Below are 15,764 nucleotides of genomic sequence, written 5' to 3' on the forward strand. Positions count from 1 at the left end.
CAACTTGTATCAGTGGTTTTCAGCCAAGCTGGTTCTTGTGTCACAACACAAAAGCACACAGGGAAAAATCCTGCCCTGACCTTATAGTATTTAGGGACCTAGGCTTTTGGCACCCACAAGGTACCTGCAGAGACCTGAGAGAGCACAAGCTGGCCAGGATGCAGCTCCTGGAGAACCGGTGGCTTGTCTTTGCCATTTTCCTTTTGCTGAGGGACAAGCTGCCCTCACCACAGGTCAGGTTTGAATCTTCAGGATTCCTCAAGGGGATACCAGGGACTATGTAAGTTCCAGAGCCTTTTCTGGCACTTTGAACTGCCCTGTCTGTGCTGTTACACCTGTGCTTTCTTCCTTTGCCTTTGGCAGAGGGGAAAAGGGTGACTTGAGTGGCAGAGAGTGAATTCAGCCACCCTCTCCTAATGGCTGTCTGCATGAGGTAGACTAAGGACAAATCTTGGGAAATCATGTATATTCCCAAGACTGGCAGTTTGTTCTAAGCAGCCTCCATGGCTCCTGTGTGCCTTGGGACAATTTCTTACACATCTTTGTGAATGCTTGTGAAAATCAGAAGACAAGGCTATATTTCAACAGCCCCTGATGCAGCAGCAGTGCTGGCCCAGCCCCGCTCCTGCAGCTACTCCACGTGCTCCCCAGCTCCTCCCAAGTGCGCAGGTACAACTGCTCCTGCTGCCAGGCAGCGAACCTAATTTGGGAATTGAGCCAGATTAAAAATAACTCAACCTGAAGGAAAAAAATACACGTTTGCTAAAGAAAATGCAAGCAAAACTACAGCCTGTGATTCCTTCCGCCTGTTACTGGGGCAGTGGAGAGAAAGAATCTGGAGTTATTATTAGAGGAGTGTGCACTATTGGAGATGCGAAAAGGGCTAATTTAATGCTGAGAAATAAAAGGAGAACATCCAAAGGATTAAGACTTTAAGAGAACATGCCATAAGCTGGGCTGGATGATGTGATATACCTGTAGCCTCCAGGAGCAGATGCCTGTCGCTTGGCACAGGCTGTTCAGTTCCCCAGCAGTGCAGACAGGAGATCTCAGCACCCTGATCCAGGCTTGGCAGTGGCAGCCTGAGGATCTGCGTGGCTGAAGGGTTCTCGGGTGAAGAAGCTGTATCACTGCTCCAGGTGGGCTCAAGGCAGGATGTTTATGGTGGGTGTTCCTATCTCTGCAGTCAGTATTTGCCTTGACCTCGGCATCTCTTCCACTGCCAGCTCGTTACTGTCACAGCCCTGTCAGCTTGTGTGTTCCTGGGGAAGGGACCTGTTTTGGCCACAGGCAGTTTGGGTGCTACACGTGTCTTCTGACATCCAAATTTAATTTAGCAGCTTGGATGGGAACTTTCTTCTTCACAGACAGATTAGAAGGGCTGAGAGCTGTTTTTAGAATTCATCTTCTCAACTTCTAATTTTGGGGTCTCCTCAGCTCCACCTGTATGAAGCTAAAAATCATTCCCAGCAATACAGTGCTGTGGGTGTCCCAGATGTACATAATTTCATGAGGAAAACCTTACAGCTCATCCAGTTCCACCCCCTGCCATGGACAGGGACATTTTCCACTATCCCAGGTTGCTCCAAGCCTTGTCCTACCTGGCCTTGGACACTTCCAGGGATCCAGAGGCAGCCACAGCTTCTCTGGGCACCCTGTGCCAGGGCCTCAGCACCCTCACAGGGAAGAATTACTTTCCAATATCCCATCTAACCCTGCCCTCTGGCAGTGGGAAGCCATTCCTCTTGTCCTGCCCTCTATGCCTCTGTCTGCAGTTCTCCCCAGCTCTCCTGGACCCCCTTTAGACCCTGGAAGAGACTCCATGGAGCCTTCTCTTCTTCAGGTGAACTCCCCCGGCTCTCTCAGCCTGGCTCCAGAACGGAGGGGTTCAGCTTTTGGAGCATCTCTGTGGCCTGAAACCATTCTTAGCCTCAAATTCCCAAAACAGTGCTGCACGTTGTTTTCCCAGCCTCAACCAACATCATTCCCATCTCTCCCTTTCAGTCCCCTTTCCCAGCATTCTGCTGACAACAGGAGCAGCTTGTAGCTCCACGCTACAAGCTTGTAGCTACAAGCACTGACATCATGGAATGATGTGCATGGCTCAAAACTTAATAAAAATCCAGTTTCCGGCCAGACAGGGATATTATGTTCATACACAATTACATTCTCCATCACTTTTCTTTCCTAGGAGAGATTCATGAGTAGTGCCAGAGCCCACAACAGCTGGGTGAAACCATGCCTTGTCAGCTTCCCTTGGGTACACAGGGGCCAGTGGGCCCAGGGTGTCACAATGGGGGTCTTGGGATGGAGGTGTTGAGATGGGGATCCCAGGATGGGGTTTCTGCATGGATTCTCAGCATGAGATCTTACAATGGAGTCTAGGATGGGGATCTCAGGATGGAGTCTCACAATGGGTGGGGTGTCAGCATGGCTTCACAATGGGGTCTCACGATGGGATCTCATCATGAGTGTTCAGGATGGGATCTCACGAGGGGGGTTTAGGATGGGGGGTTTCACAATGGGGTCTCATGATGGGGTCTCGGGGGAGGGTTCAGGATGGAATCTCACAATGGGATTTCATGATGGGGGTTCAGGAGGGGGTCTCACGAAGAAGGTTTCCGCCGTCGACCTTCTCAAGATGGCAGCGCCCTTCCCGTGATGGCGGCTCTCCGGGGCCGGTCACGTGCCGCAGGGCGGGCGGGGAATCCCGGCACGTGCCGAGCGCGCTCACGTGACCAGGAGCGGGCGGTGCCGCGGGGCGCGGCCGCGCCCAGGCCACGCCCCTGGGCCCCGGTGCCCCCGCGGTGGGGACAGCGCCCGGGGCCCGGCACTCATCGGGCACCGTGGCGGCGCCCGGCCTCGTGGGGCTTGCTCCTCACAGCGTCGGCTCCGAGCACCGAGTAGGGGAGGGAACTCACCCTCCGCCTGCCCCGGGGGCGGTGCTCCGGTGCCTCCGCCCCTCACCGGCTGTCCAGTCCCGCAGCAGCCGCTCGCACCGGAGCCGCGGCCTGGCCTTGCTTCGCCACGCCCGGTCCCTTCCCCTTGCGCCGGCCACCGGGGGATTCGCGCTTCCCGCCGCCTCCCGCTGCCCCGCGATGCCGTCCAACAAATCCGTCTCGGACGCGCCCATCGTGCAGTTCACCAACTGCCGCATCCTGAGGGATCACCAGCTCCAGAGGTGAGGCGGGGGTACCAGGGCTTTTGGGGTACCAGGGCTGTTTGGGGTACCAGGGCTTTTGGGGTGCCAGGGTTGTTTGGGGTGCCAGGGCTGTTTGGGGTACCAGGGCTGTTGCGGGTACCAGGGCTGTTGCGGGTATCGTGACGTCCGGCGGTGCCAGGGCTGTGGGGGCTCCCGGACAGGCTGCGACCTGAGCGGACACCTGCAGTGCCGAAGGACGGTCGCCAGTTCCCCCTGTGCACCGGCTATTGGCCCTCACCCTGCCGTGCTCTACCTCTGCCAGGTTTTGGAGGGAGATGGGGCGGGTGTGGTGTACGGTCCCTGTTGTTTTGCCTCTTCTGCCAGCCCCCTGGTGCTTTGGCAATCAACACCACCGTCACCTTTGAGGAGTAGCCCATGAAAATCCCATTCCTGTGAGTTTTGTAGAGCCAGAGCCAGGCAGAGAGGGCTGCTCACTGTGTCCCAGCTTAAAGAGCAGCTGTGCTCTGGCAGACATCGCAGAGCCCGTGGCTGGAGGTGCCGGGGGGATCCACTTTGCTCAGGATCACTGTCACTGGGGCATGGCCACCTGCTCCGTGTGCTGCACATGGCACCAGAGCTTGGTATGTGTGACTGTCCCTCCAGGGAGGACCTGTGGGTGCGAGAGGGGAAGATCCTCAACCCAGAGAAACTCTTCTTTGACGAAAAGGGCTCTGCTGATGTCCAGCTGGACTGCAAGGACAGCATCATCGCCCCAGGTTTCATTGACGTCCAGATCAATGGTACAGTGAAGCTACATGCACTCATGGACTGGGGATATCCCGGGTTTGTCCATCCTTGACCCCCAGCCCCACTGTTGGGTGTCCTCTCCATGGCCACGTTTCAGCTGCTCAAGGGAGGTGTGAGTCACCCAACCAATGACAAAGAGCAATTTTACCTGTGGTTGTTGCTATTGTGTAAGTGATCTCCTTTGGCCAGGTGAGGGTTTCCTCTGAACTCATTTTTATCTATATTTTATCCTGCCCCTGCACTGGCAGGATGCCTGCCCTACCCTTTCCAGGATGTGGGTGGAGAGGGCAAGACTTCCCATAGGAACAATAACAATTAACTGCAACAGCTCTCTTCAGAAGGAAAGAGGGGCTTGTTCTATGGTAGGTAAAGTTGGAAGTCAGTTCTCTTTTCAGCTGGGAATTGTCACATTTTGCCCTGCATCAAAATAAAAATGCTGTGCTTGCAAAACACTGGGGTGCTGCGGGGAAGAGCACTTCATGAGGGCAGTGATGGTGAGATTTGTACTTGTGGAACCTTGGAATGTAGGACAGAAGTGCTGATGGAGCCCTCTGTGTCAGCGCCCTACAAATGGAACATCTCCCTCCAGTCACATTAAGTCTTTCTTCAGTGTTTCTGGGTGGAGCACACCCACTGGGGAAGCAGCAGTTTCACCCCTGTTTTGTTTGTGGTGCAGGAGGCTTTGGGGTGGACTTCTCTCTGGCTACGGATGACTTCAAATCAGGTATTGACCTGGTCAGTCAGAAAATCCTCTCCCATGGAGTGACCTCTTTCTGTCCTACCCTGGTGACCTCTCCTCCATCTGTGTACCACCAGGTAAGGGGCCTTCTCCTCTCCCATCCACAGGGTGATCAGGGACTGAGGTTGGTATGAGGAGGTGGGTGGGCCAAGACTGGGATAGCTGCCAGGGCAGAAAAGCCATGGGCATGAGGAGCTGGACTCTACCCTGGGTTTCTTGCCCTCAGCCTTTAGAATGCTGAGACAGCCATGTCTCCCAAGTGAGGTCTGCACACCAAGGCTTGGAGACAGCTTTTCCTTTGTGGGCTGTGATAGTCCCAAATGGTCCAGCTACAAATCTCCCTGCAGACCTGACATTTGGGTCTGATTCAGCAGGCTTGGGGGGCTGTGTCTGTGTTGCCATGTCTGACAAACCTCTTTCTCTAGATTCTCCCTCAGATCAGTGTAAGAAATGGTGGAGCCCATGGAGCAGGAATCCTGGGTAAGTGGATTCATCCCTCTGTGATGCTACTCTAGGTGGGCAATTATCTTGCTCACAGTTGAGGTGAAAGAAGTTACAGAGTACAAATAGGGGCTGGAACTCTCAGCGGGAGGGATGCACACGTGGGCACCTTTTCCCTTAGTCTGTGCCTGGCTTTTACCGTTTTCTGTCTTCGTACACACACTGCTCGAGCCCCTTTGGAGACCCTGGACCAATGGCAGTGGGGTGGCTTGGATTGGCCAGTGGCCAGCACTGCATCTTCCCTGTGCTGAGCTCACAGTTGCCTGGGACATGTTTTGCTGCAGAAAAATGGCAAGAGTATGACAGGAGCAGCAGGTTTCTTGGTCCTTGGCAGGGGGAGGAAGGGTCATGGTTCTTTGTTCCTGTTTGGACAGGAGCCCACCTGGAAGGGCCGTTCATCAGCAAGGAGAAGAAGGGTGCCCACCCAGAGCACTGCCTCCGCACCTTTGAGGCAGGTGCTTTCCAGGACCTGCTTGCCACCTATGGCTCCCTGGACTGTGTCCAGATAGTGACCCTGGCCCCTGAAATGAGGAGGAGCAGTGAGGTGATCCGGGAGCTCACCAAGCGGGGCATCTGCGTCTCCCTGGGTAAGGGCTGGGGCACCCAGGGCTTAGGGGAGCTCTGGCTGCCCCTCCCCTGGGGCTGTGGCATGTCTAACAGCGTCTCATGAATGCAACTGGACAGGGTGGGATTCTGGATGGAGGTGACAGACCTGTCACAAATGGGGACGCTGCTTGATGCTGTCAGTCTATCATGGCAAGGGCCAAAGTTTGTGTCGACTTAGGAGTCCCTGCAGTAAACACAAGGTGCTGTTCTAACACAGGGAAGAACAGCAGTCTTAGTTGGAGGTTTGATGATGTGGAAGGGTTCAAACTCTGAAGTTCCACTGCTTTAGGCCTTATGTGACAGGTGAAATTATTTTCCAAAGGTTACTTTCGGTTTGATAACTCTGTTTTTCAACCAGAAGTACTGTAGAAACCTCTCCCTCCAATATCTGGATGGCTTCTGACTTAAAACTGGCTGTGTTTTTCTTTTCCTTTGCTTCACAAACTCTTCTTTGTCTCAGATCATTGAAGAAGTTTGTTTTGTTTTTTAAAGGAGGGAGTTACTCAGGGTGAAATTAAACCTCAAGTGAGAAGGGCATTCATACAGCAGACTATCTCTTATCCCAAAGCCACATAAACAACTCCAGAAAAGCAAGGTTAGCCCACAGAGCTGCTGTCCTGTTGGGGAAACAAGTTTCTTTCTGGATAGTTTGATTCCCATATGTTTTCCTGGCAAAGTTCCCACTGTTGTGAGGGTGTCCTCTGATAATTCTCTACAAAACATTTAAGTATGTGAGACCAGCAGAAAGGCATATCATTGGACCTCAAACTCAGCCTGAAGACAACATGCTGTGAGCAAGGCAGCATTGTGACAGCTGTGATGTGAATACTGAAGGAGTTTAGGTAAGCACCCACCCCCAGAGTCCCCCCAGGTCATGGCCAGACACATCTGTGTCGAGTCTGCACCTGAGACCTCAGGCCAGGGTGGCCATTAGAGCATAGTGCAGTGATGCAGTGTCTTTGCTCCTGTAGGGAAATCAGTAGAAAGATGGGCAGAGGAATCAGGTGTTGGTCTGTGTTCCCAGGTCACTCAGTGGCTAATCTGTCCCAGGCCGAGGAGGCTGTGCAGCACGGAGCAACCTTCATCACTCACCTCTTCAATGCCATGCTGCCGGTGAGTCCCCAGAGGCACCTGCCCTCCTCCATGGCTGCTTTTGGGCTTTTTCTACTGCTCCCCATGGGTCTGTGTTCTCCCCAGCTGGTTTTGTACCATGCTTTGCAATGAGGTTTTGGCACTGAACCTCTGGCTTCACATTCCTACTGCTGGATCTGAAAGAGAGTCAAGGCTGTAGCAGACTTTTGAAGTTCATCGCTAAGAAGGACTAGGAAGTGTTGGTGGGTGAGAGGTGGACATGCCCTTGCTCTGTGCACCCAGACCCCCTCCTGTGTGTGAGCAGCAGGGAAGAGGGAGATTCTGCCCCACTCAGGTGAGACCCCACCTGCAGAGCTGCCTCCAGCCCTGGGGCCAACATCAGAAGGACATGGAGCTGCTGGAGAGAGTGTAGAGGAGGCCACAGAGATGCTCCAAGAGCTGAAGCCCCTCTGCACTGGAGCCAGGCTGGCAGAGCTGGGGGTGTTCGTCTGGGAAAGAGATGGCTCCAGAGATCTCAGAGCCCTTTCCAGTGCCTAAAGGGGCTCCAGGAGAGCTGGAGACAGACTTTGGACAAAGGCCTGAAGTGGCAGGACAAGGAAGAATGTTTTCTCCCTGCCAGAGGGCAGGGTTAGATGGAATATCGGAAAGAAATTCTTCCCTGTGAGGGTACTGAGACCCTGGCACAGGTTGCCCAGAGGAGCTGTGGCTGTCCCATCCCTGGAAGCATTTAAGGTCAGGTTGGACGGGCTTGGAGCACCCCGTACTAGTGGAAAGTGATGCTGCCCATAGCAGGGGTTGGAACAAGATAAGCTTTATGGTCCCTTCCAACTCAAACCATCCTGTGATTCTGTGATTCAAGGCAATGCCCAGGTTTGCCTGGTAAAGCTGCCAGGCACTGTGTGATAGAGTTGGCAGCTGGATCCCCTGAAGTGAAGTCTCAGCCAGTGTGTCCTGCTCCTCCACAGCTTGTCCCCTCTCTCCCCTCGAGCAGTTCCACCACCGTGACCCTGGCATTGTGGGGCTGCTGACAAGTGACAAGATTCCTGCTGGGCGGAGGGTGTTCTATGGCATGATTTCTGATGGCATCCACACCAACCCCGCTGCCCTGCGCATTGCCCACCGAGCCCACCCCAAAGGTGAGCCATGGCAGTCCCCACAGTGTTACCAGCCACTCTGAGCACTGTGCCATCTCCCAGAAGACATTTGTGCTGCCCTTGCGGTCTGGAAGGTCACAGCCACATGTGCTGATCCCTCAGTCCTCTTGCTTTGGTGCGATGTGGCTGGAGACATGTGGTTCCTCTCTGGGAGGGTCAACAGGGCACAGTGCTTGGAGCTGCAACAAAATCAGCAGCAGTGTTGACAAGCCCCTTTCCTTGTGTTCCGCAGGGCTGGTGCTGGTGACAGATGCAATCGCTGGCATGGGGCTGGCACCGGGTCGGCACACGCTGGGTCAGCAGGTGGTGGAGATCGATGGGCTGAACACCTACATCGCAGGTAAGTGCTGTCCCTCTTGCTGAAGAGCTGGGGACATTGCTGCCACTGGCAGCGTTCCTGAGGAGCGGAGCACACCTTGCTGTCTCTGTCGGTGTGTGGCAGCGTTTGTGCCACCCTCTTAGGTTTCGATGCCTGGTGGATCTGCAGTGACTTGGCCTTTAGGATAATGAAACTCCTGGTAAAGACGAGAAGTGTTCCACCCTCATGGAAGAATCTGTCCAGTTATAGCTGTCTGCAACATCTTTGAAAGCTTCATTGTCCAGTGCTAAGGGTGCTAGAGGTTCAGGGCGTCAGTAAGGACAGAGAAATCTTAAGAGACATTTATTGTTCCTTTTCTTCATTGTAACACTAGCACCTACTGCTAGCTAAATTCCCTAAGTTTCAAATTCCCAAGCAGATGAAGACTGGGAAGGTATTTCAGTGAAGGAGCATTCCTTTCTTCATTCCCTTCCTCTGGCAGCAGATGCCTGTGTTGTGAGCAGGTTTCACCCAGTCCAGCTGGTCTGATAGTAGAGCTGGGGACAACACCCACGTACCTCTTCCTGTGCTCAGCAGGAAGTGGCTGCAGGCCCTTCAGCGTGCTCCTCCTGCCACACAGGACTTCTGCACTTCTGGTGCCATTATGCTTCTCTAGTGCCCTGCTTCTTGCTGTGAGCTATGGGCGCTGCTCAGTGCCATCCTGTTTCTCTCCCAGGCACAAAGACCCTGAGTGGCAGTGTGGCAACCATGGACACTTGTGTTCGACACTTCCAAGAAGCCACAGGTAAGAGAGCCTTGTCCACAAGTTGCTGCTCCCTATGTTGACACGGGAGGAGGTCTTGCTTTTGCCAGATGTGTCCATTCCACCAGGAGCGTTCCCTCTCACCTGAGACATGGCAAGGGCTGGGATCAGTGCCTTCACATGAGTCCCTTTTTGAGGGGGAAGTTTCATTTTAACCCATAGAACTAATAAGTGGTGAACTCTCCTGCTTCTTTCTCACAAAACTGAATGGTTTTCTCTTCTCCATACCCTAGGTATTCAGTTTTCCTCTGCCTGCTCTCTCCTGTAGGGATATTTCCCTCCCCAGCTCCAGCTGGCTGTGCTGAGGGTGTTCCAGCTTGGGTCCATCAATGGCCTGGTTGGGTGTTGCCTTGTCCTGGGGGATTTGGGCTGCTCTGGCAATGGGGCTCTGGCTGCCCTAACATCTCCCCAATTCTCTGTCCAAGGGTGCTCGGTAGAGACTGCGTTGGAGGCGGCGTCTCTGCATCCCGCTCAGCTCCTGGGGATTGAACATAAAAAGGGGACATTGGATTATGACTCTGATGCAGGTATTGGTGTGGGCACAGCACATACTGGTATGGAGATTATGGTATCAGAGCTCACAAGTGCTGGAGCAAAGCAGGGGCTGCTTTGTAAGCATATGCTCATCCCCTGCTTTCGTGGGAGCTGCAGGGAGACTTGCTCCACCTGGGATATGCTCTGGGCTTTTGCTCCAGTGGTTTTTCCCTTGGATGCTGGTGGTGTTTGGGAAACCCTTTGGAGTGCCCCCTGCATTTCAGCTGAACAGAAAGCAGAGCTGCCATTTCCAGGGTTGCACTGCAGTGCCATCCTGGGGTGGGGAGAAGCCCTTCCCCAGTGATCTCAGCTCTCCCCAGCTAACTCCAGCAGCTCCATTCTGACAGCTGCTTTCTTTCTCTCTTGTCCAACACAGATTTCCTAATGCTGAATGACAGCCTGTATGTGCAAGCCACTTACATTGCCGGCGAGGAAGTCTGGCGACAGGATGTGTCGGGCATGTGACACTGGGCTGTCCCAGTGCCCTCCAAGGCTCACTGACACTGTGGTTAGCAGCTCTGGCAACCACCCCACTTCTCTCTTTTGTTTTTTTTTCCCCAATTCCTTCCTGCAACTCCCTCAATGGAGCGTCATACCAAAGAGCTGCATTTTCCAGCTTCCAGTTACAGCCATGCCTGCCACGAATTTGTTGGTGCTCAGTTGGTGATATGGGGAAAGAAGGCAGCTGTGTGCTGGCAAGGATGCCAGTCCTGGAGTGACCTACAGGACTGTACAGCTGGCCTGCTCCCCAAAAGGTGCTTCTGTCACCATCTGACAGCAGTGAGGAGTTGCCCCAGCCTTTGCACAGTTTATACAGCGCACGCTAACCTGCTCTGTACCTGAGGCAGGCTCAAGCCATTCCAATTCTTCTGCCTGCTGTTTGTCCCAGGCAGCCATGACTTGTTAGACATCAGCTTCCACCAGCTCAGCTTGCAGCTCTTCCCATAACAAGGTTTCTGTTGTGTAAGCAGAAGCTGAGGATCATATTTGGATCTCCCGACAGCCCTTCTGTCGTGTGTCCTCAGAGTAAGGCTGCCACAGCTCGCTTACTCGGTGCCCTTGTGGGGCTGAATCCTCAGGGCAGAGATCAAACCCAGGAATACCAAGGCATTGCTGGTCCTTTGTGCCTTTTCCCTGCATGGGCATTGAGTCCACAGAGCTGGAGATATGGACAGCATCCTACCACCTAAAACAATGTTCCTTTCACTCCTTGCGCTGTCTGGATGGGTTCTGCAGGCCATACCAAGAAGAGTCTTTGCATCGCCTGATGGGTTTGTGCATTCCTCAGGCTATGGATGTGAAGCCTTGCTTTAGGAGATGCATCCAGACTGGTGGTGACAGGCTCACAAGCCCTTAGTCCAGCTCAGGCACCAAGGGAGAGGAAAATTGCGGTGGAATTCTGGCCTTTCAAGATAGATATGATAGCTCATTATTTTGTGCTCATTATCTTCTACAATACTTGACTGTCATACTTCTTCCTGACGCTGGGACACTTGTATAGGAGGGCTGAGGCTGATTTCGACCCTACTCAACCACTCAGAACAAGCCTTGAGATAAAGTCTCAAGACAACTTTGGATAAGCCTCAAGCCACTGAGATGGTTTTTGTAATGAGGAGAGAGCTCAGACAATGGCTAAGTCTCAGCGAGGGTGGAGACTGTAAGGCAGACGAAGTCTGGTTGGGATTGGCAGAAGTGTACTGATTTTTCCAGTACCATTTTATAATCTTTAGCAGCAACATTTGGAAGTGCTTCCCCAGCACTTTAGAGCCCTTCTGTCAGCCTTGGACGATTTCTAACAGCAACTGCCAATGTCAAGAGAAATTACAACCTCCATGGTTTGAAGCACTGGAGAGACAGCAGGCCCTGTGCAGTGACACGCTGTGCTGCTGCAGTACTGACCTCACGGGGATCTTCTGGCTGTTGTTGGAAACAATCCAATAGGGAAAAATGCTTGTGAAACAAGGTGTCTAACTTCTTATTTACAAAATTAAATAATCAAAAGGAAATCTAAAATAGAAATGGGATTAGACAGTACCAATAGGTGTGTATTAACCTTTTTTGCCTGCGCTGGTGCTTGCTGGCATGCCCTGTCAGGCTGGCATGTGAGGGGTCAGGGCTGCTCTGGGCGCTCCTGCGGGGATTTGGCCCACGGAAGGCGGCACCGCCGGATACCCGCGGCCCGCTCCGTGGGCACAGTGCGGGGCTCAGGGGAGCAGGAGGGAGTCGCGGGGGTCACAAATGCGCCGCCCAGGTGGGCGCTGGGGACTGCGGCCCGCCGGGCCCGGGCGCTCTCGGGCGGAACGGCAGCGCGGGGAGCGGCCGCGGCGCTGAGGGCGGCGCACACCGGCCCGGCCCCCCCACCCACGCTGAGCCCGCGGCCGGCGGCGGGGGAAGGCCCCGCCGAGGGTCGGGGGGCTCCAAGAGGCCCAGAGCAGGCCCCGAGCTCCAGCTGGTGGTGCCGGCCCGGGCGGGGCTGCTCCCGGAGCCCACGCGAGGCCCGTGACTGGAGGTGGGCGGTGCGCTGGGGCCGCGTCTTCCGGCGGCGGCGCTGGGAGCCGGGCGCGGAGCAGGTAAGGCTCGGCCCGCGCTGGGCCCGGGGCCAGCTCCCGCAGGTTCTCCTTAAAGGCTTTCCCAGCTCTGGTGCCTTTCCCCATCCCTGCTCATCTCCTTATCCTGAACGTTCTTTTCCTTCCCAGTGTTTTAGTGTGCCTTGTTCCCAGGCGGGCTGCAAACCTTAACTTCCACTTGCGTGGAAGAGGCAGCCAGCGTAGACATACAGCACGTGGGGCCTCAAGGGCTTGTGTTTAGGCTAAACATAAATTCTGTTGTTACCAGAGCTGTGCTAAAGGGAAATTTCCTGCTGTAGAGACGTTTTGCTATTGCCTAAGCTTCAGGAGAAAATGAGACGTTTTCCATTTGGGGCTTTTAAAAAGGGACAGGTGGAGAAGAAGATGAAAAAATAAATCTGTGGGAAGTCCTGGCTTGCCAGGAGTGGTGGGGTTTCCTGCTAGTAAGAGCTGTAATTTTCCTGCTAGTAAGAGCTGCAGTGCAGAGGGCTCATTTGGTGCTCTCCACACAGGACACGTGTCCCTGTGCTGTGCTGATTTAGGGTATAAATGAACTGTTACACAGCACACCTCCAATGTAAAGACAGGTCTGATCTCCTGTGAGAGGGGAGGAGGCCTCAGAAAACTCAGTTTTGAAGGTGAGAGATTTGTGGTTCTAATCATTCTGCCTTTCCCACATGATGTCCAAGGCTCCCCAAGGTGTGTTTCAGGAGGAGCTGGAGTGGTGCATTTCACAACTGGAGGCCAATCTCCATCTCACTCCACACCCCAAACCAGGTATGTTCCTCTTTCCCGGCCCACACCCCCCATATTCTGGCCTTGGGTGGGATTTAGCAGATGTGGGTGTTTTTCTGTTTCTTCTCTCCTTTATGTTCCCTGTTCTTGTGTTATTTGGGATTTGTTCTAAACACAGGACAACACTGGGCTTTAAGGACTGTGTTTCTGGAAGCAGTTTTATCTTTCAGTCATTTAGTGTTTGTTCTCCCTGTTTTCTGTATTCTTTGTCATGTTCTTTTTTTCCCATATAATGACTTGTTTGGTTCTGCTACAGCAGAACCTTTCTGCTCTGCCTTTGTTTTTCATCTTAAGGAAATACTGTGCCAGCGTGTTTGGCCCTCAAACACCAGTAGGTTTATTTTTGTGAAGCTTGTTCCAGGGAAAAATTACATGAAAGATAAAATTCTATAAGGTCATAGTTTGATCTCATTAGTCCACTTTGTAGAGCTGCAGACACATGTCCTGCTGCTGGTCAGTACCTAACATGTGAACCCCATGTAAGATGCTCAGGTGAGTGTTTGCTGGTCCACCTGAGGATGGAGCAGTGACTGATAGGTGCCTACACCTTGTGCTTGAGTATCAGGCTCCAAGAAGAGTTAAGGCTTGTGGGAGAGGGTTGTGATTGTTCATCCTGGAGAAGAGGAGGCGCTGGGGAGACCTCAGAGCCCCTTTCAGTGCCTGAAGAGGCTCCAGGAGAGCTGGAGAGGGACTGGGGACAAGGGGTGGAGGGACAGGACAAGGGGGAATGGCTTCCCACTGCCAGAGATAATGCTTAGATCAGATACTAGGAAGAAATACTTCCCTGTGAGGGTGGGCAGGCCCTGGCACAGGGTGCCCAGAGAAGCTGTGGCTGCCCCTGGATCCATGGAAGTGTCCAAGGCCAGGCTGTACGGGGCTTGGAGCAGCCTGGGACAGTGGAAGGCGTCTCTGCCCATGACAGGAGTGGATCAGCTTTAAAGTTTCTGCCCAAGCTATTCTGTGATCAGACCATTTTGTTACAAACATGTCCTGTGCTGGACCCCAGTGCCCAGCAGCAGAGAAGGCAGCTCCTGGAGGGGAAGCAGGAGCTGAGTACAGGAAAGAAGCAGTGCCCTGGCCAGAAAAGGACCCTTTTGCACAGTATGTGACCCAGGAGAGCTGAGCAGTGCTGCTGATGGTACCCAGGCTCTGCTGGAGTCCCAGTTGCTGGAGAAGTCTGGTGAGGAGGCAGATCCAACATCTCGCCAGGAATTCAGGGTCTGGATCAATGAGTTGTTTGGCTGTAGCACTGTATGCATAAGGTACTCAGCTTAGAGTAACTCCCAGGTGAGGGAGGGAAGCAGCTCCCTGGAGCTTTCTCTACCTCCTGTTGTGTAACTGGCCTGGATTGCAGCTAGCCAAACCCCTTGAAATAAGAGTTCATGTGGCCAGGACCCTGACACCCCGATGCTGTGAAGGTACATCTCACTTCTGTCCCACCACGATTGGGGGTGCATCAGGCCCAGCATTACTGGCTGAGACAGGGAGGGGATTGTCCTGCTCTGCCCTGGCCTGGGACAGCCTCACCTCCAGTGCTGGGGGCACTTTGGGGCACCACAATATCAGAAGGGTCTGTAACTGTTAGAGAGTGTCCAAGGGGGGGATATGAGGATGGGGAAGGGTCTCAAGGGGAAGCCATAGGAGGAGCAGCTGAGGGCACTTGGTTTGTTCAGCTGGAGGAGAGGAGATGGAGCACAGAGCTCACTGGGGCTGCAGCTCCTCCCGAGGGGCAGCAGAGGGACAGCTCCAATCTCTGCTTTCTGTGACCAGGGACAGAACCAGGGAACGGCTGGAGCTGTGTTAGGGGGTGATTATTAGGCTGGATGTTAGGGAAAGGTTCTTTCCCGAGAGGATGGTTGGGCCCTGCAGCTGGGAGAGGTGGGATGTTCCCATTCCACAGTACTACTCTCAAGTTGTTCTGTGGTTTAAAATAAGTGGGACAAACACTACAAGACTATATTTAGGGTTTCCAGATTGAGATCTTGGGAACCACTGTCACAGAACAACTTTGTTTTTTAGAGAATTTGTTTTAACACAAAAGCTTTGGATTCTTGCTGTGTTCAGGCTGGTTTGTAGGCAAGAGCAAGAGTCCTGCTTTTCAGGGTATACCCTCTACTTAGATGTTTTTCCAGTTTTCCAGAGAAGAGACACTGAGTTATGTTCTGGGATTTGTCTTCACCTTGAGGGAAAGATTGCTAAGCTCTCTGTAGCTTCTGTGCCATTAGCACTGCACTTACTGCAGTGTAAGAGTCCAACTGTAAGTAATAAGCAGTTATGATTTCTTTTTCTCCTCTGTAGGAACATCTCACAGTATTTGAGCTTCTGGAAGAACTTGGAGTTCCTTTTCAATTAAATGCTAGTTATGGATTAGACAGAGGTGGTATGAATACAGAGCACATTACTCTGAGTCAGTCATCAGCATCCCACAGTGTGGGTTTTAAGGCCCACTGTAAACTGCTTCTTGTCTCTCTTGGTGTTTTCTGAGTGGAGCAGAAGAAACCCAACACATTTTCAAGGTCCTGCACTCCCCTGAGACTCCTCTTGCAGAGAAGCAGCAAGTGATGAGCAATGAGTTTGGGGATTGTCATCTCAAAATGGATGAGGGTCAGAAGAGCATGGAGAAAGGTGAGCTTGAGCTGTCCCTCAGGGGCTGGTAAGATTTGGTTCTTTTCTGTAGATTTCTTAGGTTGCAGCATTAATTGAGTC

General features: G+C 53.2%; 1 protein-coding gene across 12 annotated transcripts in view; it reads left to right on the plus strand.

Moving 5' to 3' along the window:
- The first annotated feature begins 2,634 nt into the window (after positions 1–2,634).
- The window catches only part of AMDHD2 (amidohydrolase domain containing 2), a 58,653-nt gene continuing 45,523 nt past the window's right edge, over positions 2,635–15,764 (plus strand). For 9 of the 12 annotated variants that reach the window (XM_041462540.1, XM_041462538.1, XM_041462545.1 and 6 more), the window contains exons 1-2: positions 10,173–12,266; positions 12,953–13,040. In XM_041462540.1, coding sequence (XP_041318474.1) covers positions 11,715–12,266; positions 12,953–13,040 — 640 coding nt within the window. In that variant the 5' untranslated portion in view covers positions 10,173–11,714. Of the gene's footprint in view, positions 3,182–3,805; positions 3,943–4,625; positions 4,766–5,113; positions 5,169–5,563; positions 5,777–6,819; positions 6,909–7,878; positions 8,024–8,273; positions 8,382–9,075; positions 9,145–9,587; positions 9,690–10,072; positions 12,267–12,952; positions 13,041–15,356; positions 15,684–15,764 lie in introns of those variants that run through there. The other 3 variants (XM_041462548.1, XM_041462549.1, XM_041462550.1) reach the window with 3 other exon arrangements.

The sequence above is a fragment of the Pyrgilauda ruficollis genome, unplaced genomic scaffold (genome assembly GCF_017590135.1).
Source record: "Pyrgilauda ruficollis isolate IOZ18807 unplaced genomic scaffold, ASM1759013v1 scaffold16, whole genome shotgun sequence".
NCBI lineage: Eukaryota > Metazoa > Chordata > Aves > Passeriformes > Passeridae > Pyrgilauda > Pyrgilauda ruficollis.